The 25,843-nt window shown below is 39.8% G+C and overlaps 1 protein-coding gene and 1 pseudogene across 1 annotated transcript in view; one reads left to right on the forward strand and one right to left on the reverse strand.

Annotated features, from left to right (window-relative positions):
* The window catches only part of LOC126162865 (bystin), a 71,010-nt gene extending 61,709 nt beyond the window's left edge, over positions 1–9,301 (forward strand). The window contains exons 6-7 of the mRNA XM_049919642.1: positions 231–439; positions 8,964–9,301. Coding sequence (XP_049775599.1) covers positions 231–439; positions 8,964–9,177 — 423 coding nt within the window. The 3' untranslated portion in view covers positions 9,178–9,301. The remainder of the gene's footprint in view (positions 1–230; positions 440–8,963) is intronic.
* A 15,512-nt stretch (positions 9,302–24,813) lies between these two features.
* LOC126164265 (5S ribosomal RNA) lies at positions 24,814–24,932 on the reverse strand (annotated as a pseudogene).
* Positions 24,933–25,843: the final 911 nt, after the last annotated feature.

Raw genomic sequence — 25,843 nt, forward strand, 5'->3', positions numbered from 1 at the left:
GATTGTGTTAAAGAGCAGTAGCCTTTATCGTAGCTTGACTATGGTTGCATTTATATGTACCTGGCTGTGAATAAATACACTATGGATTATAATAAATACTGGTCTATTCTGCTTGGCTTGTACCTAAAATGCTACTCAACATTGGCAGTATAGTTCTTTGTTATTGATTTGTATCACTTTATTTCCATGTTTTAAAAAAGAAATTTTAACACGAGTTTTCTATATTGCAGAGTGGAACGTGCACCTTGAGGGAAGCTATAATATTTGGCTCTGTCATAGCTCGTAATTCGATACCTATACTGCATTCTTCAGCAGCTATTCTTAAGATTGCAGAAATGGATTACAATGGTGCCAATTCCATATTTTTAAGAATATTTTTGGATAAAAAGTACGCTCTACCATATAGAGTTGTTGATGCTGTTGTATTTCACTTCCTAAGGTATGTATTCTTAGTTTATTAATATGCTCTCCAAATCTGTCTTTGCACAGTAACGGTATGCACTGTAAAGCATCCAGATAATGATTTTTTTGCATTATTATTGAGAAATCGTTTGTAGTGTTTAAACACATTTATTAAATCAGTGAAAATGAGCATGTTCATATTGATGCTATGAGACTTTTGTAATTTTTATGATTCCAGTTAGTCACCAGTTGTAAATATATGCCATTAAGAACATCTAAAGCTATAACTGAAGTAATTTCTAGATAACTATGTATTTAGTATACAAATGCTTGCACAGGGTGTTTCAAAATGTTTTGACGAATTCATATTTCGATAACAAACAAACTAATCACGAAAAAAGTTGAATGTTTTACACAGGGCACAACATTTATTTGAGTTTGCTTATAAAACATTACATTGGCCAAAAGATAACCATTAGCAGCTACACTACACTTCAGGCTTTTAACCCAATTTTTGAACACATCTTTCATAACTGCTGGAGGAAGTCTGGATTCATAGTGAATTTGATCTTTTCAGTATTGTAAGCTTCTCAGCTGATCAGAGTACTCTCTTTCCATCAGATAACCCCATATTAAGTTTGGCATGTTTAACTCAGGTGAGCAAGACGGTCATTTGATACAAGCACATTTGGAAATCATGTGGTCACGAAACGCTTCATGGACAGCTTTGCAAGGTCTTGTTGTGTGTGCAGCATGTTTGTGCCATCTTGTTGGAACATTTTTGTAACAAGCGCCATAAATAGCATTCCACCACAAACGCCCGCTGTTGCTTTGACCAGTACAACATGACTACTGACCTGTATACAGGATGAAACTTGACGGTGCCTCCGTCAGTGCATCTGGTTTTTAGTGCACATTGTTCAGATTTGAAATCATAGAAACATTGTGAAACAGCCCATACTGTAACTAACAACTGGAGAGCTACTTCAGCAGTGTGTGAATCCTATGGTTTCTTTACTTATTTTGTTATGTACCATGTTTGGAAATACTATTTATGGTGTTGTTGGGATCTCAATCTTTTGACAATTAAGGTATATGGCTGAAAAGTCTGCTGCATGTGGCATATGTGAGTGATGTCAATACAGTGAAGTTGTAGATCTTGAATGGACATGAGGACGTAAAATTATATCAGGCACATTTGGTAATCATTTTGCTAAGGATTGCTTTAATATTATCTTATCTCCAGTTTGAACTGCTGTAAAATGTATTATTTTGTCTGAGAGGATATGACTACAGACATTCGCTGTGTACAGCAACCTTTGTAATGGCTGTAAATGCAAACGTGTGTTTTAATGCATTTCATTATAGAGCACTGTGTATCCAATTGTGAGCAGTACATTACAGCTTGTGTTCACTGTTCAGTTCATCAATGTGTCTTTAAGAATCATCTGATGCTTACATTGTGTGTGCGTTGTTACTTTATGCCCTATTTGACTGTCAGCAATGGCATTTGAACATTAAACCTGTAAGACATTAAACCTCTTCATAAGAGACAAAATGCATGTCTGATAATGGTTACCTGCAGATAATCACAACAGTGTGTTACCACAACCTGCAAATTATAGTTGTTAGGTACTCTGAGGAAACTGCAACAGAACTGTCCACTGCCCACTAGGAGGCTGTAGGGAGGGCTGTGATGACCCAAACAGTATGCAACAGTCTCGTCTTGTTCGGTTTGGGTGTCAGATGTCTGTTACAAGTATTGGTACACATCCCCCAGCATTGTCATACATAAAGGAAGTGGGTAAGGGAACACCTAGAATGAAGCCTGGGTTAACCTGACATCAGCTTCTCTTCACCAAGTATTAGAGGGCCCAGTGTCCTTCTCAGGTACACAGTCCAATGGATTCACAAGGGATTTGGTCCCGTCATGCTTTGGATTGGTATCGTGCAGATCTCAGACACCCCTCATCACTATTGATGGTAATTTTGAGACATTAGCATATCCTTTCATGATAATATAATCTGTTGTCAAGGCCTGCAGTCAACATTTATATGATGGTTTTATCTCTTGTAATGATAATACACGAGCATCCTGTGACCCCCTTATGGACATCTTTCTCCAGGATGCAGGACTCAACCAAATGCAACAGCCAGAGGTACTTGCTGATGTAAACTCAGCTGAGTGTGGTTGGGACCAGTTGAGACTGTAGTGTGTCTTTTTTTTATCATCAGTCTTCTGAGCGTTTTTGAGTGGCCCACCACGAATTCCTCTCTTGTGCCAACCTCTTCATCCCAGAGTAGCACTTGCAACTCATGTCCTCAATTCTTTGCTGGATGTATTCCAATCTCTGTCTTCCTCTACAGTTTCTTCCTTCTACCGTACTCTCCAGTACCAAGGAAGCCATTCCCTGATGTGTCAACAGATGTCCTGTCATCCTGTCCCTTCTCCTCGTCAGTGTTTTCCATCTATTCCTTTCCTCTCTGATTCTGCGCAGAACCTCCTCATCCGTCACCTTATCAGTCCACCTAATTTTCAACATTTGTCTATAGCACCACATCTCAAAAGTTTCGATTCTTTTCTGTTCAGATTTTCTCACAGTCCATGTTTCACTACCATACAATGCTGTGCTTCAGTTGTACATTCTCAGAAATTTCTTCCTCAAATTAAGGCCTATGTTTGATACTAGTAGACTTCTTGGCCAGAAATGCCATTTTTGCTAATGCTAGTCTGCTATTGATCTCCTCCTTGCTCTGTCCGTCATTGGTTATGTTGCTGCCTAGTAGCAGATTTCCATAACTTCATCTACTTCATGACCATCAATCCTGATGTTAAGTTTCTTGCTGTTCTCATTTTCGCTACTTCTCATTATTTTCATCTTTCTTCGATTTATTGGCAATTCATATTCTGTACTCATTAGACTTTTCATTCCGTTCAGCAATTCCTGTAATTCTTCTTCACTTTCACTCAGGATAGCAATGTCATCAGCGAATCGTATCATTGGGATATCCTTTCACGTTGAATTTTAATTCCTCTCCTGAATCTTTCTTTTATTTCCATAATTGCACCTTCAATGTACAGATTGAACAGTGGGGGCGAAAGACTTATTTCCATCATTGCATCTTCAATGTACAGATTAAACAGTAGAGGCCAAAAGACTACATCCCTGTCTTACAACCTTTTTAATCCTAGCACTTCATTCTTGGTCATCCAGTCTTATTATTCCCTCTTGGCTCTTGTACATATTGTATTTTACCTATCTCTCCCTATAGCTTACCCCTATTTTTCTCAGAATTTTGAACATCTTACACCGTTTTACATTGTCGAACACTTTTTCCAGGTCAACAAATCCTATGAACGTGTCTTGATTTTTCTTTAGTTTTGCTTCCCTTATCAATTGCAATGTCAGAATTGCTTCTCTGGTGCCTTTACCTTTTCTTAAAGCCAAATTGATTATCATCTAACACATCCTCAGTTTTCGTTTCCACTCTTTAGTATATTATTCTTGTCAGCAACTTGGATGCACGAGCTGTTAAGTTGCCTATGCGATAATTCTCGCACTTGTCAGCTCTTGCGGTCTTCAGAATCGTGTGGATATTTTTCCAAAAGTCAGATGGTATGTCGCCAGACTCATAAATTCTATACAACAACTTGAATAGTTGTTTTGTTGCCACTCCCTCCTATGATTTTAGAAATTCTGATGGAATGTTATCTATCCCTTCTGCCTTATTTGAACCTAAGTCCTTCAAAGCTCTTGTAAATTTTGATTCTCTGGATCCTCTCTCTCTTCTAAATTGCCTCCTGTTTCTTCTTCTATCACATCAGACAAATTTTCCTCCTCTTGGAGGCCTTCAATATACCCTTTCCACCCATCCGCCCTCTCCCCTGCCTTCTCAAGTGGAATACGCATTGCACTCTTGCTTTTAATTTCATCAAAGATTGTTTTGATTTTCCTATACGCTTAGTCAAGAAGTCAGGCCTTCCGACAATCATTTCTTTTTCGATTTCTTCACATTTTTCATGCAGCCATTTTGTCTTAGCTTACCTGCACTTCTTATTTATTTTGTTCCTCTGCAACTTGTATTTCTGTATTCCTGAAGTTCCCTGAACATTTTTGTACTTCCTTCTTTCATCGATCAAGTGAAGTACTTCTTCTGTTACCCATGGCCTCTTCACAGTTAATTTCTTTGTACCTATGTTTTCTTTCCAATTTTTGTGACTGCCCTTTTTAGAGACATCCATTCCTCTTCAACTGTACTGTCTACTGGGCTATTCCTTATTGCTGTATCTATGGCCTTTGAGAACCTCAAGCAAATCTCCTCACCACTTAGTACTTCTGTATCCCACTTCTTTGCCCGTTGATTCTTCCCAACCAATCTCTTAAACTTCAGCCTACTCTTCATCACTACTACATTGTGATCCGAGTCTGTATCTGCTTCTGGGAATGCCTTATAATCAAGTATCAGATTTCAGAATCTCTGCCTGACCATGATGTAATCTGACTGAAATCTTCTGGTATCAGCCAGTCTCTTCCAAGTATAACTCCTCCTCTTGTGATTCTTGAACAGAGTAGTTGCTATTACTAGCTGGAATTTTTTTTATTACAGAACTCCATTAGTCTTTCTCCTCTCTCATTCCTTGTCCCAATCCCTTATTATCCTGCAACCTTTTCTTCTACTGCTTCCCGTACAACTGCATCCCAGTTCCCCATGACTATTAGATTTTCATCTCCCTTCATATATTGTATTACTCTTTTAATATCCTTGTAAACTCTCTCTGTCTCCTCATCGTCAGCTTGCGACGTCAGCTAGTGTACCTGAACTATCTTTGTCGCTGTTGGTTTGCTGTTGATTCAGGTAAGATTAACTATATCACTGAACTGTTAATATTAACACACTCTGCCCTATCTTCCTACTCATTGCAAATCCTACTTCCGTTATACCATTTTCCACTGCTCTTGATATTACCCTATACTCATCTGACCAGAAATCCTTGTCTTCTTCCATTTCACTTCACTGACCACTACTATATCTAGAGTGACCTTTGGATTTCACTTTTCAAATTTTGTAGCTTCCCAGTCCACATTCAAGGTTCTGATGTTCCACGCTCTGACTCGTAGAACATTATCCTTTCGTTGGTTACTCATGCTTTCTCTAATGGTCACCTCCCTTGTGGCAGTCCACTTGCAGAGATCCAAATGGAGGACTGTTCTGGAATCTTTTGCCAATGTAGAGGTCATCATGATACTTTTTACATTACAGGCCACATGTCTTGTGGATACAAGTTGTGTGTCTTTAATGTAGTAGTTTCTGTTTGCCTTCTGCATCCTCATGCCATTTATCATTGATGATTCTTCTGTTTTTAGGAGCAGTTTCCCACCCCAAGTACAAGAGAGTGCCATGAACCTCTGTCCACTCCTCCGCCATCTTTGACAAGGCTGTTAGCAGAATGAGGTTGACTTCTTATGCTGGAAGTCTTACTGATTATTAATCAAAATTTAAGCAGTGGCAGGTTTTGAACCTGTGACCGAGGACGTTTTGATTAGCAATGGAAGACGCTACTCCTAGACTATGGGTGTATCATTACAGGAACTTTACTGTGCCCGGAATGACCACAGAGCTGCTACCAGAGAGTGGAAAAGGCTTAAACACCGTGTAAATAGTGTGCCAAGGAGGATATGAGCACATTACATTGTGTGGGGTGGACCAACATGTTATTGAACATTACCCAGCAGCATATTTTAGTTTCACAAATATGCAAAGATGTCCACTTTCCCATAGACTGCCTTTTATTTTGTTTTTGTTTCACAGTATTTTTCCCCCGTTAGGCTTCTCCTTCATTTCCTGCTTGCCTCTTGTCTAAGCCCACATATATTCACAGGTATGCAGGTTGTGCTATACTTTTCTTGGGCAATTTATTAAAATTGATGCTATGTTGCTGTTTGATATAGTACCGCACAAAACAGTAACATGCATTGTAATTGGAAGTTTTGTGTTTTTATTTTGTGGGTCAGTGATAAGCTGAAAGTCTTGTCATGGGAAACATTACTTTTGTCAAAAAAGTTAAATCTCTAGATTTTGCACAAAAAATCATTCACTTGCCAGTTATCAGTTAATAGTTTGTAACTGATTAGTTACATAATCATGTTAGTGTCATCATCACCAGAAAGTGCCTCCAAATGGCAGAATTATGGTTTTTGTATCAGATACAAATATCCACTCAGGCATAAGTATAGCTTCTAGTCCAAATGTCCCTGTGTGGATATTCATATTTATGACTTCTACATGAAGATGAGTAGTAAAACTTCAAATTACAAAATTGTCAAAGATAAACATTAGGAAATCCCTGTTAGGTATGAAACATTGAGCCAGAGGTGCTGAAAGAACAGTTGGTCTTCAGGCCTTTGGATTGAACCAAACCTGTCTATCCATTCACAAAATCGTTTTAAATCCACCTCAGATTCCTTTTGCTTATGCCATGTAAAGTAAAATCACTGTCACTCATTCACTTTTGCAGTTTTTCTTCTACTATCCTTGCAGTCATAACAGCTGAGTGCCTAAAATTTCTCATACACAACCTATACTTGATTCATACACAAACTCTACTTAATTTAGCTGTTTCAATCTAGGTGCAATTCTTAATTTTTTATGTCAAGTAAATTCACGACACATCGTGAACCTTTCTGAGTTTGGGTGGCTTATGTGCCTCAGTGAGATAGATAGCCGTAGTATAGTTGCACAACACAGGAAAGGTATAAGTGGAGAGGCGTGACAAACCTACTATTCCTGAAGAGGGGCAGCAGCCTTTTCACTAGTTGCAGGGACAACAGTCTGGATGATTGACTGATCTGGCCTTGTTGTAAAGTTAAACAAATTGGCATTGCTTTGTTGCAACTGTGAACAGCAGAAAGCAATGATGAAAGATGCCATTAATTTTTTGTTCACTATTAGGATATGCAGCTCTACTGTATGGTTTAATTATGATGGCATCCTCTTGGGTAAAATATTCCATAGGCAGAAAGTCTCCCATTTCAATATCTGGGTGGGAACTACTCAGGAGGATGTTGTCATCAGAAAAAACAAAACTGGCATTTCCCAGGCCAAAGCGTGGAATGTTAAATCACTTAATTGGTTAGGGAAGTTAGAGAACTTACAGAGGGAAATGCTTAGGTTGAAGTTAACTCCTGGTCAGACAAATACAGGGAGCCAAAGGTTATTTACCATTTGTACATGTTATTCAAACCTTGTACTGAAACCAGACTGCGGTTATATTGACTTTTAATCACTTCATATCTCTTTGTTTTAACACATTTGTGGTAAAAGTATTTACACTCGCTGCCTCCTCTTGTTTGTGTTATGATCTTTTTTAACCTCTTGGTTTTAACTTTTTAGTTTCTTTTCCATGGCATACTTCAAGAATGATTTTGTTATCATGTTATGTACCAGTGCCAGATATATCAATCTTTTTTTCTGCTGTTATTCCATATAATCTGTATTATTATAAGGTTAAATCTGAGCAGAGGTGTTATGTTTATGCATTCAGTTATATGCCTGTTCTGCTAGAATGCAGCTGCATTGTAGAGGAGTTTTTGTTTGTGGAAGAATTAATCTCATGTGAACATGTAAATAAAATACTGCATTGCTGGTACTCAAGTGTCATCTATTTAGTTTAACCAAAATTTTACAATAAAAATAGTAATTAAGATTCTTAACACTGTCCGGCGTTACTTAGACATTTGCTCAGACATGATTTATTTTATTTCTTCATTGAGACCTCATTTGGAAATTTATGCAGAAATTTTTTAAATACTTTTGAAACTCTGTTTTGTTCCAAATGGATATAAAAGATTTGTTTGCATTATGTGTTTCCTATTAACTTCTGTCATATTATTTTTAAATTTTCATTTGCTGCAGACATTATACTTGTATTCAGATTTGTGCAACAGAAACATATCTTCAAATTGGATATTACTCAACTATTTTTGTTACCATTATGGTTTCAACTGTTGGGATCTACAACTTAATCGATGATGACTTGTGCATTCAGTATCACTACACAGTTCAATATCGTTTTCCGAATCCATTTATTGATATATACACAAAACAGTCAAGATTAGCTACTCATGCCAAATACCATTTTGATTTTTTCTGGACATCTAGAGATTGTTCCATACTAAGAACCTAATCATCTGTTAATTTGGTTTTCCTGAATCATCAAGATGTCTCAAGTAACAGATGAGGCCTTGCAGATTGACAGTTTCACAGCTGTCTGTAAATAAGAGCATACACACCTCCACTGCAAGGCCAACACAAATCGCAGTGTGTAAACCCACTGGTTACAAAATGTTTGGCAGTTCTGTTCAATATATTTTCTTCCAGTCTGAGTTGTCTTTCATTTCCCATTTTAGACTGTTATTGACCCTTGCCCTCTTGACACTTGTATCCCCAGACCCTTGACTGTTATGGGGCGCTGTTTAGCATAAAATTTGTTTCTTGTATGTCATGGGTTCCAAACAACTGGTACTTCTCATCAAAAAATTCCTTCCTTTCCGCTTTTTTAGGTTTGAACGTGATCGCCGTGAGCTGCCAGTCCTATGGCATCAAGCTCTGCTAACCTTTGTTCAGCGCTATAAAGGAGACATAAGCTCAGAACAAAAAGCAGCTCTTCTTGGGCTGCTACGACATCAAAGTCATCAGAGTATCACTCCTGAAGTGCGGCGGGAACTTCAAGCTGCCCGCTGCCGTGATGAAGAGGTGGCAGAACCTATGATGTAGAACTGGACTTCACAACTACGGTTGTTTGCTGTATAAGTTACGGAATTATAATACAACTGTATACATTGTACATAAGTTTTCTCATTAAATGGGGCATTTTTTCCAAAATGCCAAATCAGTGAAATATTTTTGTTATTTATTAATATTTTTGTCTGTAGTCACCAAACGATCAAGTTTCTTAATTCTAAAAATACAAGAATTAGACACAGTACTGGAATTAAAAGAGAAAAACAGTTTTATTGCAAAAAGTTGATGCATAATCTGTATGTACATGTAGCTGCTTAGTGTAACATTTTTTCTTTAAGAATTATAAGGTTGAACAAATGCAGTGTGTCCCAGGTTGAAATCTTGAAGATTTTTTGTGTAAACTGCTACAAACAGTTTTACATAGATTAGGCATACTGCCAAATGCCAGCACAGTAACTATCTTGTAAACCAAGTTCTTTTAGTATAAAAGTTTTCTTGATGTAGAATTCTGTCATGTTATAAAATAACTGTCAATGGATGACACTGTATGGACCACCCTGTAGTGGCGACCTCTGTAAGGGGTAATGTGTGTGTGTGGTGATGCTGTAGGTGGTGGGTAACAAATGGAAACACTGTGGATAACTTAACGATACAAGTTTATTATATCATCAATTCTACATGAGACAGCACACACCTCCTTGTGAGCTCTGGACGGTACAGCTGGCGTCTGCTGTTAGGACAGCACCCGGCGATGCTGTGTCAGGACTTTGGCCCGGCAGCAAAGGCAAGGCCACGGCTGGTTGTGAAAGCGGCACTTCCCGGCGGAGCAACACGCCAGGCGGCGCCTCCACTGCTTTTCACTTCACAGTGGCGGAGGCGGCTGTGGGTGGGTCTCAACCCTCGTCCCTCAGACAGGCGGCGGACGGCAGCTGGCATTATGACGCCAAGTTCCCCCCAGGGCCTCAGCATCAGCGGCAGCAAGCACTGACAGCAAGCTGGTGGCACTATGGAACCAAGTCCCGTGAAGGACCCAGTGCAGCAGCAGACACAGCCGGTCTCAAACTGAAGGCTGCTGCTGGTGTTGCCCAGTCATCTCAAGGTCTGACAGTGCTCTCATCTCGTAGTGCAGCTGCTCAGCAATGACTAAGTCCCTGAATCAAATGGCATTCTGTCTTCAATTTCAGCCTCTTTTACATTCTGTTACTGCCCATTCCTTTCTCTAAAACCTGGTGTCTAGTCATGTCACCGATAACAAAGAGACTTGCTCGAGTGTGTTGGCAGTCAACCGCTTACTACATCTTTCTTTGCTGTGCGGGGCAGTTTACCACTGCGCTTAGCTATCCTCATTTGGCAACTCACTTTCACTTCTGTTTGTGTCCTACATGTTGACGTAGTGTGGCTGACAGCCAGCACTGTTATTGCAGTACTCCACAGTGATCTCCGTGCTACTTTCCGACACTTACATTAAATATGTAAAATTTTTATCTAAAATTCTGGGTAGTGCCACTACACTGCCTCCCTCCATGACCCGGTCCTTTGGGTCTTATTCCAACCATTTGCTATACTTTGATTACCACTAAACTTTTTATCTGTACAATTACCCCAGATTGTCTGTTCCTAACTATTACATAAGTACTATATCAAATAAGTCAATCTATCTGTCATCTCTTGCTGTGGAAATCCAATATAATGGATTGGGTTTCCTCATACCACATTGCCTCAAATTTAAAAATCCTATGTGGATCAAAATGAGAATAACCATGGTGCTAGGAATTGTGACACGTAATGTTACTATTACTTGACATTTCCTGTTCCAATACTGCCCTACACAATATAGTGTTTGTGCCACACTTATCTGCCCTTCTTGGGCTGCCATCATTTCGCTTAAGGAGTGGTCTAGACATGGCTCACAAGTTTCGTTCGGAAAGGTAAGATTCTGTTTGCATAAGATCTCAAGTTGTTCGGCTGGCCACTACAGCTTTGGCTGTGCCACATTAAATAGTGTAACTCCCTTAATTAAATACTAAACTTAAAGACCATTTATGGCTAGAAAGTGACACATCTGGCTGTCTGGAAAACACACTTCACTGTCTAGGTGATGCAGTTGCAGTTCCATTCTTGAGCCCCTGCCAAGGAGGTACGGTACTGCCAAAACTATTGTTGTTCTTCTCCTCCATCTGGCAACCTGAGGACAGAGATCCATATCAACTCCTCCTCCCCCCCCCCTCCCCTCCCCCAAGAAGCCTGATGTCTCTGAACAGTGATCATCGTATTGTTCTACTGATAAGACTACCACAAATAAATGTATAGGTCTACACGTACTACTATCCACATTATGTCCTACATTATACATACAAATAAACTGCACAAAATTGATGCGCATAACTACTCTCTTGACATTAACGAGATTGAGGCATCCAGACTTCCATCTCTTGCGCTCATCATTTTGCTTTTTCCTCTTAATATCCTTCCTTGCTTTATTTGCATTTCTCTAGCACACCTCTAGCGTGCCCTTGAATGGTCACAGACGTCCCACATACACAATTGTCATCCTTGTTGGTGACTGCAGCTTCACATTCACCGTTGATGTAGTTTCAACTGTTTGGTACAGGCCCTGGTACCGTGTTAAAAACACTGTACCTTCGCCGTATATGGACTCGACAAAGTCACCCATTGGCCCACCTTGTGCTGCATTAAATGCCCCACAGGCCTCACTGCCTCTTCCCTTTTCTCCAAACCTTCATATTTTCTCTTTGTACCCTGTTCCACACCACCTTCACTTTTCTTCAAAAATCATGGACTGCATCTCTTTTTTCCACTCTTCTGGTCAATTGTGTCGAAAGGTTATGGCATCTTTTTGCCATACACTACCTCGAATGGTGATAACCCACTGCTAGTATGTACTTTAGAGAAATGTGCATTTACGACAAATATCACTGTTTCAATGATTTGAATCTATTTAGTAACAAAGCATTTTCCCAATTGTTCTATCAGCTCCCTCTGTCCTTCCATTAGCTTGCAGATGTAGTGGGCTAGTTCTCAATTTCTTCACAAGTCTTTAATCAGCTCTGACATGAAGTTCGTCCCCTGGTACATAATTATTGTCTGTGGCACTTCGAACTTCAGTGTCCACCTATTAACTAACACCTGTGTGACTGTGATTGCCTGTTAGTCCAGCATTGGCACCATCTTGACATAACAGGAAAAATGATGTCTTGTGGTCAGCACAAAGGCATTACCCACTGGTGTTCAGTTGAATGGTCCTAACACATCCAATCCAATGAAACTAAAAGGTTCAACTGCTTCTGGCAATCTTTATAGCAGTATCTGCTTCCAACTCAAATTGGCCCTCTATGCACCATCCACACAATTCTTGATGTATCAATCCACACCATCCTTCCTTCCTTTTCACCAATACTTCTCTGGCACCCTTCTGTTCATCACCCTGCATCGACCATGGCCTGACAAAATGTGATCACTCATCTCACATAACGCTTCCAATTTTAACAGGACAGAAACTGCCACTCACAGTCCTAATTTTGTCTATCTGCACAATAATCCGTCATCCATACCAAACTGCTGCTGTTTCTTATACTGCCTACATTCCTTGTCAGTGTTCTGTACTGGTCACCATTCCGCAAGATCGTGACCCAGTGCTTGTATTACAGCTGTCTTTCTGCTTGGCCCATCTGCATTTCTGTGTTTCATTCCTGGCTTGTGGATTACCCAAATTCACTGAGTTTCAATGCCCATCGCATTAATCTACTAGACGGTTCCCTCAAGCATAGTAACCACTTTAAAGCTTAACTTTCCTCCCGTACAATTAACATCGAAAATACGTTATTCCGTATGCCAGACTAAGCATCTCTCTCTCTCTCTCTCTCTCTCTCTCTCCATTGTAGAGTAATTTTTTCCTGTTTCATTCAATTGTCTTGATGCAAAGGCAACAGGATGTTCTTGCCAATCGACCTCCAGGCTCAAAATGCAGCCAAGAGCATAGTTTGACACACCACATGTCAATATAAATTCTTTCTGAAAGTCAGAAAACACCAAAACTGGACTGGATGTCAACACCTTCTTTGACTCATCAAATGCTCCATGACACTCCTTCCACCACACAAAGTTAACCACTTTCTTCAAAAATTGCGTAAACAGTGTTGCAATATCTGCAAATCCCTTCACACACCTCCTATAGTAATTCGCAAGACCAAGGAAAGATTGTAACTCCATAGTAGCTTGTACTGAAAAGTCTTGCACTGTATGCACCAGCCTCGGATCTGTTTGTTACACCACCCTTACTTATGATGTGGCCCAAATAGTTAACTTCCTCCAGTGCAAAGTGATATTTTTCATTGTTGGGTGTGAGGCGTGCTGCCCGTAGTCTGCTGAATATTTCTTTTAGGCATTGTCTATGTTCCTGCATATTCCTTAAAAGGATGATTATACGATCAAGATATACTAAGCACTGGCGTGATTTCAGTCCTCTCGGTACTCCATCCAACACCTGTCGGAATTTCACTGGCGCATTTTTCAACCCAAAAGGCATCCTGGTATATTGGTAGTGTCCCCCATTTTCTGTAAAAGCTGATTTTGATCTATCTTCAGGGGCCAGTTCTAATTGATGACATCCGCTCTTTCAGTCCAATGTTGAGAAATACTTGCTTTTGCCTAGGTTATCTGTGTCTCCGTGACATTCGGGAAAGGGTATTGCATCTGTTTTAGTCTTGCTATTCAAGTAGTGATAATAGCAACAAAACAGACACTTCAGTGAACCATCCACAGACTTCTTAGGTACAATTATAAGTCCTGCCCCCATGCACTATTACTTTCTTCTATTATTGCATCAGCTAACTGTTGATCTATGAATTGTTCCAAAACTACAAAATTGTTAAGGCTTTCATGACCACTTGTTGACAAACTGCCTACTGGTTTCTATCTCAGGTTCTTCGGCCAACGTTCATCTGACGATTTTACTGACATTTCGCCAGCACGAGTGGCTGGCATTGTCAAAGCTTTTCCCTCCATTGCTGGTAGTGAACTCGCCACTCATGCTGGCGAAATGTCAGTAAAATCACCAGACTAACATTGGCCAAAGAAGCCGAGACAGGGTCCGCAGCTCGTGGTCACGTTCTCGCTTCCCGAGATTTTCACCTACCTCGAGATGACTGGGTGTTTGTGTTGTCCTCATCATTTCATCATCATTCATGAAAGCGGTGAGGTTGGACTGAGCATAGGTTGGGAATTTGTACTTGTGCTGACAACTGCTCAGTTGAGTGCCCCACAAACCAGTCATCATCATCATCATCATCATCAACCCGAGACAGAAGCCAATAGGCAGTAATCTTGTAAAACTGGTTGCAACAACCATGGCATTCCAAATGATCTTCGGTATACCGGTGCTTCATTTTCAGTTGGAATCCTGTTTGCATTACTGCCATAGCAGGCAATGGCCCTCTTGGAAAAATCAGATCCTCGAATTCTAGCACCAGTTCCTCCAACTTTGCTGCTTTTGCTCTTTTCAGATGCTTCACCTTCTCATGAAATGCAGTCCTAGCAGTGTCCTGTGCCCCCTTATAGCTCACACCTTCCGTGTAGCAATCTTCCTCATTTGGAATCTCTAGTGTAGCTAATAACATTCACTTCAACAACTTTCCACACTGACAGGTACCATTTTTCCTCCAGCCCTTTCCTGTACACGTACAATACTTTTTTTCACCAAACTACCTGCTGTGTCTGATACTTCACTACCTTCCAACTGTTCTATTAAACATATCGCTCCTACTGGTAAGTTCAGTTCCACATCACCCATAGCGATTTTGTGGTACCTTTCAACACACAATCATGGAAGTCAAGCCTCAATGCTATTGCTCTCAGTTTAACTGGACCGTCTTGTATATTAGACACCCCTCACAGCAGATTAACATTGACAACAGTTTCCCCTAGTCGGAATGACTTTACACTCAGTTCCACTACACATTATCAAAGGTCAATTATGGCATGGCGTTGATTCAGAAAATCTAACCCTAGGACCATGCTATACCCTCATTTATGTGAGACACCACTTCCACACACTGTCCAAACATGGCTGTCCCAACATCACTGTTCATCACTACTGACCCCCAATGGTTGTATAACATTATCCTCTAAACCCCGTAAATCACATCGTGAAGGGTTCCACTGCATCCTGCCCACTAATTCCCTCGACCATTTCCACCAAACTGTTGGCATCCCTTGTCACACCAGCTGTCTTCATAAATGTTCTGTTTGACTGCAGTTAAAACACTTAATATGCAATGTCAATACCTGTTTCCACTATCTTACCCCTGTCGACCTATTGATTTCTACGTATTCCAAAGCTAATCTAACCCCTTTATGAAGATCGTTTGATGCCCCTGTGCGCACTCTCCTAGGCATTTCTGGTGTCAGGCCCCTTAAGAAAACATTGAGTGTTCGTTGCTCAGCCTCTTTCAGCCCGGTTTATTACCACCTCATTCAATGGGAGCTCATACATGTTAACGTTCATTTTCTTAATTCTATCCTCAAAGTCTTCTACTGCCTCATTATGTATTCTGGATACTGTCCCTAATTGTCCCCAAAAACACCGTGCCCTGTTATGCTTCCTGTATTGTTGTTCCATCCCCTGTCTCAACTGGTCTAAAGTTTCAGTTTTTCATAATGCTTCTGTGCACCTTATGAATAATTTTGCTTCTCCTGACAAAAATAACCTTGTTATCTGCAACAACAGTTTATCTAGCAAACCTCCTATGTCGGCTGATAAATGCCAAGTATCCTCAGATGCTCTGCCAGAGATAGGAGAAACAAGTTTCACAACAGTTGGACCCACTCCTAGAATTTGCGACTTCAACATTTCTATCTCATGATTCTCTCCTGCTAGTTCATAACAACGATACAGGAAGCATAACAGTGCATGGTTTTTTGTGAACAATTAGGGATAGTATCCAGGAGACATAATAAGGCAGTGGTTAAACATAACCACATTATCTGCTCTCAAGTGAACCACCTGATCCATTAATGACTGCAGTGTTTCTTTATTGGTGACACCTCGTGTTTCTGATTTCTCTCTACATCCATTACCCATGATAAAAATAGCACTACAACAAAACAATACGCACAGAGCAGTTAGTCCCATAGTGTTGTACTAAGTAACTTCTCTCTAACCATGAGCCACCTGGACACTCTTCATTGCCTAGCCACGTGCCCCAAAACGGTTACAAGGAAAGGAGCTCTGCTACTCATTCAGCACAAGCTACATAATGCCTGAGTAAATTACACTCAGTGCATCATGCAGGCACTAACCATTCATCTTTACCATTACTCCTAAACTGTGACAAATCTATAGATTCATTTGGTTTCGTAATGGGTGGTACGTATGTGGTGATGTCATAGGTGGTGGGAAACTAGTGAAAACGCTGTGGTCAATTTAACAATATAACTTTATTATATCTTCAGTTCCACATGATGCAGGCACACCTCTCCTCATCAGCTCTGGATTGTGCAGGTGGCATCAGTTGCTAGGATGACACCCAGTGATGCTGCATCAGGACTCTGGCAAAGGCAAGGCCACAACCAGTTGCAATAGTGGCACTTTGTGGCAGAATGACATGCCAAGCAGTGGCCCTGCCGTTCTTCGCTCTGCAGTGGCAGAGGCAGCTGTGTGTGGGTCTCAACCAACACCCTCGGAGAGGATATGACTGGTGTTGTGATTCCAAGTCCCTCCCTGGACCTCAGTGTCATCAGTGGCAGGCACAGCGGGGCTGTGGCACCAAGTCCCATGAAGGACCCAGTGGACAGCAGATGCAGCCTGGTCTCGAACTGGAGGCTGCTGCTGGTGCTGCCCAGTCATCTCGCAATCCGGTAGTGCTCCAGTGTCACGATGTGGCTACTCAGGAATAACTAACTCCCCAAACTGAATGACATCCAGTCCTCAAATTTAGCCTCATTCATACTCCATTACTCTCCATTTGTTTATCCAAAAATCTGGTGTCTAGTAACATCACCTATGACAGAGAGAGTTGCTCGAGTGAGGTGGCTAGAATTACTACCTTGTTCTTTGCTGTGTGGGGTAGTTTACTGCTGCACTCAGGTATCCTCACTTCACAACTTATTTGTGCATCTGTTATAATGCCCTACATGTCAACATAGCATGGCGGACAGTCAGTGTTAATGATGATTATGATTGGTTTGTGGGGTGCTCCACTGTGCGGTCGTCAGTGCCCATACAAAGTCCCAGTTTTTACACAGTCCATTTTCTTTTCATAATCCAGTCTAGTCACTCTTACAAATGATTATGATGGTGGTGGTGGTGGTGTTGATGATGATGATGATGATGATGATGATGATGATGATGATGATGATGGGGGATGGTGGTGGTGGTGGTGGTGGTGGTGGTGGTGGTGGTGATGACCAACATAAACACCCTGTCCCCGGGCAGAGAAAATCCCCAACTCTGCTGGGAATGAAACATGGGACCCCATGATCCAGAGGCAACAGTCAGTGTTGTTACCATGATACCCCGCACCGGCCTCCACACTACTTTCAATCACTTACACTAAAGATTTCATACTTTTACCTAAAATGTGTAGTGCCACTGATGTTTGTCACTGTTGACCTTTACTATAACTAAAACATCAGTTTTAGTGTTCGCCCCCGGTAGCTGAATGGTCAGCGTGACGGATTGTCAATCCTCTGGGCCCGAGTTCGATTTCCGGCTGGGTCGGGAAATTTTCTCTGCCCAGGGACTGGGTGTTGTGCTGTCATCATCATCCTATTATCCTCATCGACTGCAGGTTGCCTAAGTGCCATCAAATTGAAAGACCAGCACCCGCCGAACGGTCTGCCTGACGGGGGGCCCTAGCCAAACGATTAAATAAATAAAAATCAGAATGAGATTTTCACTCTGCAGCGGAGTGTGCGCTGATATGAAACTACCTGGCAGATTAAAACTGTGTGCCCGACCGAGACTCGAACTCGTTCGAGTTCGAGTCTCGGTCGGGCACACAGTTTTAATCTGCCAGGAAGTTTCAAATAAAAATCAGTTTTAGTCATCCAGTGATGGATATTTTGAATGTGATACAGCTGTACATGAAGAAACCTTTAACATTAATTGGCTCTCGTTTTTACCATTCACAGAATACTTTTATTGTATTTTTCCTGCATCAGGTCACATAAATGGTATGGTAACCAGTTTCAACTTTGTAGGGATCATCAGAAAGTCTGTGTAAAAGAAAAAAAATGGGGGCAGTAGCAAAATGCTAAGAAACTTAATTATAAACTCGAAACAACTTCTGTATACAGCCATATGCTTTGTAAAGTGTTACATTTTTGCTTAAAAGGTATCATTTAAATTAGAATTAGTAATTAATGATATGGTTATAATAGAAGGAAACATTCCATGAAGGAAAAATATACCTAAAAACATAGATGATGTGACTTACCAAATGAAAGTGCTGGCAGGTCGACAGACACACAAACGAACACAAACATACACACAAAATTCAAGCTTTCGCAACAAACTGTTGCCTCATCAGGAAAGAGGGAAAGACGAAAGGATGTGGGTTTTAAGGGAGAGGGTAAGGAGTCATTCCAGTCCCGGGAGCGGAAAGACTTACCTTATGGGGAAAAAAGGACGGGTATACACTCGCACACACACACACATCCATCCACACATATACAGACACAAGCAGACATATTTAATGGTCTTTAAATATGTCTGCTTGTGTCTGTATATGTGTGGATGGATATGTGTGTGTGTGCGAGTGTATACCCGTCCTTTTTTCCCCATAAGGTAAGTCTTTCCGCTCCCGGGACTGGAATGACTCCTTACCCTCTCCCTTAAAACCCACATCCTTTCGTCTTTCCCTCTCCTTCCCTCTTTCCTGATGAGGCAACAGTTTGTTGCGAAAGCTTGAATTTTGTGTGTATGTTTGTGTTCGTTTGTGTGTCTGTCGACCTGCCAGCACTTTCATTTGGTAAGTCACATCATCTTTGTTTTTAAGAATTAGTAATTATTTATTTAATCGTATGGCTAGGGCCCCCTGTCGGGCAGGCCGACGCCAGGTGCCAGTCTTTCAAGTTGATGCCACTTCGGTAACCTACAGTCAATGAGGATGATAGGGTGATGATGAGGACAGCACAACACCCAGGCAGAGAAAATCTCCCTGACCCAGCCGGGAATTGAACCTGGGCCCAGAGGATTGGCAATCCGTCATGCTGACCATTCAGCTACTGGGGGCGGACAGAATTAATAGTGACAACTGTTGACTATAAAGACAAACTATATTGTCAAACAATGGAAACTTGAGGTAGGAATATTAACAATATAGGAAAAGATGGATTAAACTTTCGGCCACACACATATGACCAGTCAAGTGCGCATGAGGTGAGCTTGCTTGTGTGAATGAATGGTGTGTGTTTCTCTTTTTCCGATGAAGGCTGTGACTGAAAGTTTATATGTAAGTGTCTTTTAATTGTGCCTATCTGCAACTTAACATGATCTTTACGGTAAGTAGCAATCTTCTATTTTGCTATAAAAAATACTTTGTGCATTATATACTTGCATAGATAAGATGCTGAACAGTGAAGATCAGCTTTCAAACCTGGATCATCTGTTATTTCACAAATTGAATACAACTTCCAACTTGTTGTTTGAGGTGTATCTGCTCCTAAACAGCTATGATAATGTTTAACGAATGGCTGAATGAAAATTACCTCGACAAATTGCCTTATAAAGCATCTGTGTGCATGTGTACCAGACATAGGCTTAAGAAAATAAAAAGCAGGAGATTAGGACACTTTATATTCTTGGCTAAAAGGGTGGTTCAAGAACTTGGAGCTTTATATTCATCATAAGCTAATGTGTTTACATTAAGCATGTAATTCAAAAATATGAATGTGCAACAAAAGTCCTTCATGCTGTGACAGAATTGTGGAGAAGCAGACACAAGACCTTCATTAATATATATCGTGCTCTAATAAGACCTTACATGGACTACAGAAACATACGCTAAGGTTCAGCAACAAAAAAAAAAAAAAAAAAAAAAAAAATAGCACAGAGAAACTAGATAAGAGCCAGTCTAAAGCCTTCAAAGTCATGATTAGAGCATTCGGATTCACTCCAATTTATGTTATGGTGGTGAAAGCAAATGAAGTGTTAGTCACTACACAGGAAGTACACCACCAGATTCTTGTTGAAATGTTTCCACTTCTTACACAATAGTTTGTTAACAAAGATAGAGAACTCACTTCTAAGTGCTGGGCAGACAGATATTAATTTTACCAGAAACTACCGCCCTTAACAGATTTTTCCTTCATTGCTTGACCTTTGTATGAATACGCCACCACTTCCCCAAATTTGAACTGCCTCAGCACACCCTATGCAAACACTTTAGTGAAGCTGAACATTCATCCACAGTACACTGAGGAAATTTGAGATGATAATATGACGTCATGGCCATCCTCAAGAAAGATTTACAGATTCACACTCAGCATTTGTGCTGTTAAAATGCTGCACTGTCAACAACACCAAAAATTATGTAGTATACTGCATCATAGAAGTATTTCGAGAGTTTCCTACCTAAATAACATGACTATCATGTTGTGGGTAAAGGCGCACAATGGAATAAAGGAAAGTGAAGAAGTAGAAGAAGGAAGCTGTGTACATACACTGTTTCATTGAAATACCATAAAGAGCCACCTGATCAAAAAGAGTACTATCGGCCCGATGGAATGGAGATTTCCATTGGTCTTACGAAATGAAAGAAAAACACTGTACTGTAACGATACCTAACCTCTCATCATATCCTTGGCACCAAAATTTCTACTTTATAGTGACGGTGGCATGACTTCAATTCAGTCATGGGAGAGTCTGACAACTCTTCTACCTCCTCAACATGATCATACCTTCATTTGAATGTGGAAGTGAGGAATATGTTAACCATATTTTTTTCAGTCACGCCGTAAGATATAGAGACACTACGATACTAATGCATTGTCTGATGTCATCTGGACATTCTTTACCAATGAATTTTCAGATTAAATGAATAACTTGTTTTGTAATGGTTCAGGCTGTTCTGTATTTAAATGTTTAAAAGTCTTTCTGAGGCTGGCTGTATAAGTGATGTCTAAAAATCATTAACAAACCTTAAAAAATTGTTGTGTACTGTGATTCATTGCAAGTACTAATGCCACTGTTTCTTTATTTATCCTTATTTATAATGTTACATATACATGCATTGATATATTCAATTGCTGTTCATCGAGGATCCACTGCATACAGGTACTCAGTTGCCTCAAATCAATGATTGTGATGTTGCATATCACTGAGGAAGAGTGGTGTGTCATGACATCATTTTATAGTTCCCGTTTATGCACATTTCATGCATCATTCTCCTAGGTTAGAATAATGCAGTAAGACGAAAGTAAATGCTGCAGTGTCAGAATGCTAGAACAATTCATGAAAAAACAGCAGAAGATTGTAAAATTTGATCGATGTCATTCTTATGTGAGATCTGGAGAGAATAGTTTGTGGTGTTCATGCATTAAGAATTTCTTATGTGGAAGAATCAACTGTGCTGTTGTTGAAGAATATATGGAAAATGTGTCTGAAGAAACTTATTGTATTTATTTCAAAATAATTGTTGTTGCATTACAGCCTCTTACTTCCAGCAGTATTCCAGTTCCAGAGGAGAAAAGTGAGAAATTCATACAGCTATGATGATTTTGTTTTTCTAATTCTTTTTAAACAAAGTTAGCTTCGCTTTGACAGTTATTGATAGCAGAAAAAGTTGTTATAAATGTATTACTTTTTAACTGTATGCCAGTAGTAACCAGAAAGATGGAGGAAATATTCAAAGCATTTCTGAGATACCCTAAGATAGGACAGTTAAATACAGATCTGAGAGCTGAAATAGCACAAAACAATGGTGAAGTAAAGCAGTCAAGTACTGACTTGAATGCTAAGCTACATACAACCAATAATAAGATATGGTGCTGATTTAAATGAAGAGTTATGAGAAAATAGATAAGCAGGTTCAGAAATTAGAGCATCTCATTACTGACGCATGTCAAGAAAAACCAAAAATAAATAGAAATCTTTTAGAAATAGAAGCCACTATCTTAACTATAATGTGGGAGCTACAGTCTGATGTACTTGAACAGGAGTTATAAAGGAAGTGAATGAATATTGTATCGAACTAAACACAGATTCATATGAAGTAGATACTCCATGTTTTGCATATAATTTTATATAATCTTTTAATCACAGCTTATTACAAACATTTGATGAAGAGAAAAAGGAAGGGTGACACTCATTTGCAAAGTAAGTTTGATGGATTTTAAATATCTATGGAGAAATGGAAAGGAAGATTTGAAGTAGAAGTTAGGCAGCCTCACACCTGTATTAAGCAAACTAAGGTACATGGTTTGACAGGGTATGCAGAGATGGCTAATGGAATACATTTTTTGATGCCACTGGCATGGGGTGGTAATAATTGTGTGTCATGTTTCCTCAGGGATTCACATTCTTTGTGAATTTTGTGGAGTGACACCTTCAAGGACATTAGTTGATGGTTATATTTATTCAAGTTTCATTTTCAGTGGATTGATCCTCCCCTCCTACTTTATTATCAAATTTTCTTTGACAGTCCTATTGTGAGGAGTGGGCTTACGGAGGAGATGTAAATGTATAAAGTGGTACTCACAAAGTATGGAAAGATGTTTGAGGAATGATAATGTGGGATGATGGGAGCAAACAAAGCAGAGTTTGTGTGTGTGTGTGTGTGTGTGTTGTGTTGTGTTGTTTTTCTTCTTTTTTCATTACTTTTTTAAATTACGTCCATCTCAACACGGAATGACCTGGGTGAGACAGAGGGTTTTTTTTTTTTTTTTTGGGGTGGGGGGGGGGTGTTAGGGTGTCTTTAATTACTTTCATTTAGTTTTTTAGAATTTATTGTCATTATTTACAGCTACTCTGTTTTAAGAAATTTGTGTATCCTTGTTTATACTCATCCCTTATGAATGAACTCAGTCACTATCCATACCCCTTTAAAGAATGTACATTGTGTTATTCATATTTCAGTTATGTTGTTGACAATGCAACCTAATTATAGACTCACAGCTGGACCTTTCTTTTTTCTATCTGTTTTATTTCCTAAAAATATATGTTGTTGGAGAAGTGAATCACACAAAATATATGTATGGTGTGAAAAGTGACAATTGACTCTAAATATTGAAAAGTGTGAGATCCTCTACATGAGTAACAAAAGGAATCCATTAAATTTTGGTGCAAACTGATAAAGCCCACAAATTTAAAGGTTGTCTATTCAAATAAATGAGCTCGTTTTGTATTACCGCAGAATAGGGGTTAGTATGTCATAGATATTATATGCAAGTTTGGGTGGTAATCATTAAAACAAAGGCATTCTTCATTGAGGCAAGATCTTTTTATGAAATTTTAATTTCCAACTTCCTCCCCCAAAAGCAAAAGTATTTTGTTGACACACGCCTACATAGGGAGAAATAATTATCATAATAAAATAAGATAAATCACAGTTCGCACAGAAAGATTTAAATTTTTGTTTTTCCCTTGCACTGTTGAAGAGTGAAATGATCGAGAAATAGTGTGAAAGTGGTTTGATGAACCTTCTGCCAGACACTTAAATTTGAATTGCAGAGCAGCCATGTAGATGTATCAGGATTATAAGCTCATGAAAAGAAATGTTTACTCGAGAATGAGTGGCAGCACTCCATTGAATATAATGCAGCCTTGCTTCAAATTTAACAGCAATTAATAGCCTTTTCTCCCACAGACATCACAATGCTTACTGAAATAGAAAAGAGTCAGTCAGAACAGTAATATTCATTTGTACCTCTAAAAATAGTTTCTTGATGCCATTTATGCCTTGAAAGAATGTTATATCGTTAACCTTATGCCATTGGGGAATTTATTTATTTAACCTGCAGATTAGGGCCTCTCTTACGTTAGACCAGGTTTCACACATACAGAATCGTTTTTAGATCATAGTTACCTAAGAAATAACAATTTTAATATGACAGGATAGTATTAAAATTATTTGAGTGTCTATGGAGACAATGTGAGTAATTAATAATGACTATGAAATTATGAAGTTAATACTGGCAGTACTACTACTACTGCTGCTGCTGCTACTGCCACCAGATGACGATGACGATGATGAAAATAGTACTGATAGTGGAAATATAAAAAGAATTTATAGGTGTACAAAAAAATGTTTTCTGATAGAGCAAGTTCTGGAGAAAAGAAATTTAAGGATACTGCACCAGCTAAGAACACTGGAAAGTGAGGAAGATCTGGTTGGAAAGTAAGATATACAAAAGTAACGAGCACTTACAGGAGCAATGGTAGATATTTTAGTAGATATTTCATTCACTGTCTTCTGAAGCAAGAGATGTTATTCAACAACACCACCACCATTCATACAGGCCTTGAAGTGCCAATGGTACTGACAATCCGCTGTGTCATCCTCAGCCCTTAGGCGTCCCAGATGCAGATGCAGTGGGGCATGTGGTCAGCACACCATTCTCCCAGCTACTGTAAGTTTTTGTGACTGCTGCCACTACTTCTCAATCAAGTAGCTCCTCAATTGGCCTCACAAGGGCTGAGTGCACCCTGCTTACCAACAGCACTCGACAGACCCAGATGGTGACCCATCCAAGTGCTAGCCAAGCCCAATAGCGCTTAACTTCGGTGATCTGACGGGAACTGATGTTACCACTATGGTTAGACCATTGGCATAGAGATGTTATTTGGTTCTCTAATATAATGCAGGAGGTTATTCCAGAGTCAGGTTTCTGTTACTGAGAAAGTGCTGGATGACGGAGTGGAAAAAAAAGAATTTTGCTCTGATGGGAACAGTTGTTTCTGCCATGTTGTTCAGACAAGAGCTTTAAGGATAAGTAGAGATATGAGGAACAGTGAATGTTGATAAGAAAATAGTGAAGACAGAGGGTATGGAAATCTCTGCACTTGTCTGCATGCAGCCAGTATAGGTGTGCGTATGATGGTAAAATATGATAAAGGAGTCGAACATCACAGATATAATGAACACAAGCTTCATAACCAGTTTCAGGCGCCGTTGGCTTTCTTGAGAAAGGCCTTGCAGGATAACATTGCAGTAATCAATCATTGGAAGTATAAGTGTTTTTACAAGTTTCCTTTTCTGGTCAAAAGGGATGAGCTTTTTATATTTTTGTAGGGCGTGGACAGATGATCACACCTTCTTGCAGACTACAGTTACATGCTCAGTCCAATTTAGATTTTCATCTATTATTACTCCTAGATCCTTTGCTAAAGAAGAGTAATTGATACTTGTCCCATTTAGGATTAAATGTCATAGGAATTCCCAATATTTTCGGCTAATGAGCCTAGAATGACCAACCAGTACAGCTTGGGTTTTGGATGGGTTGAACTTTAACCCTGTATCCTGTGCCCATTCTGCAGTGCACACAAGCTGGTATTGAGATTCTTGATACCTGTCTTCAGGTTTATTGGTTTTGCATTTATATATAACTGGAGGTCATCAGCATAAATAGGACAAAATGAATGGCGCATCATTTACTTACAATGAAAATAGTATAGGACCTAATACGGAATGCTGGGGATTCCTGACGCTATCTGCCTCCACTGTAACCTTATGGTGCCAGG

This window comes from Schistocerca cancellata, chromosome 2, assembly GCF_023864275.1.
Source record: "Schistocerca cancellata isolate TAMUIC-IGC-003103 chromosome 2, iqSchCanc2.1, whole genome shotgun sequence".
NCBI classification, from domain to species: Eukaryota; Metazoa; Arthropoda; class Insecta; order Orthoptera; family Acrididae; genus Schistocerca; species Schistocerca cancellata.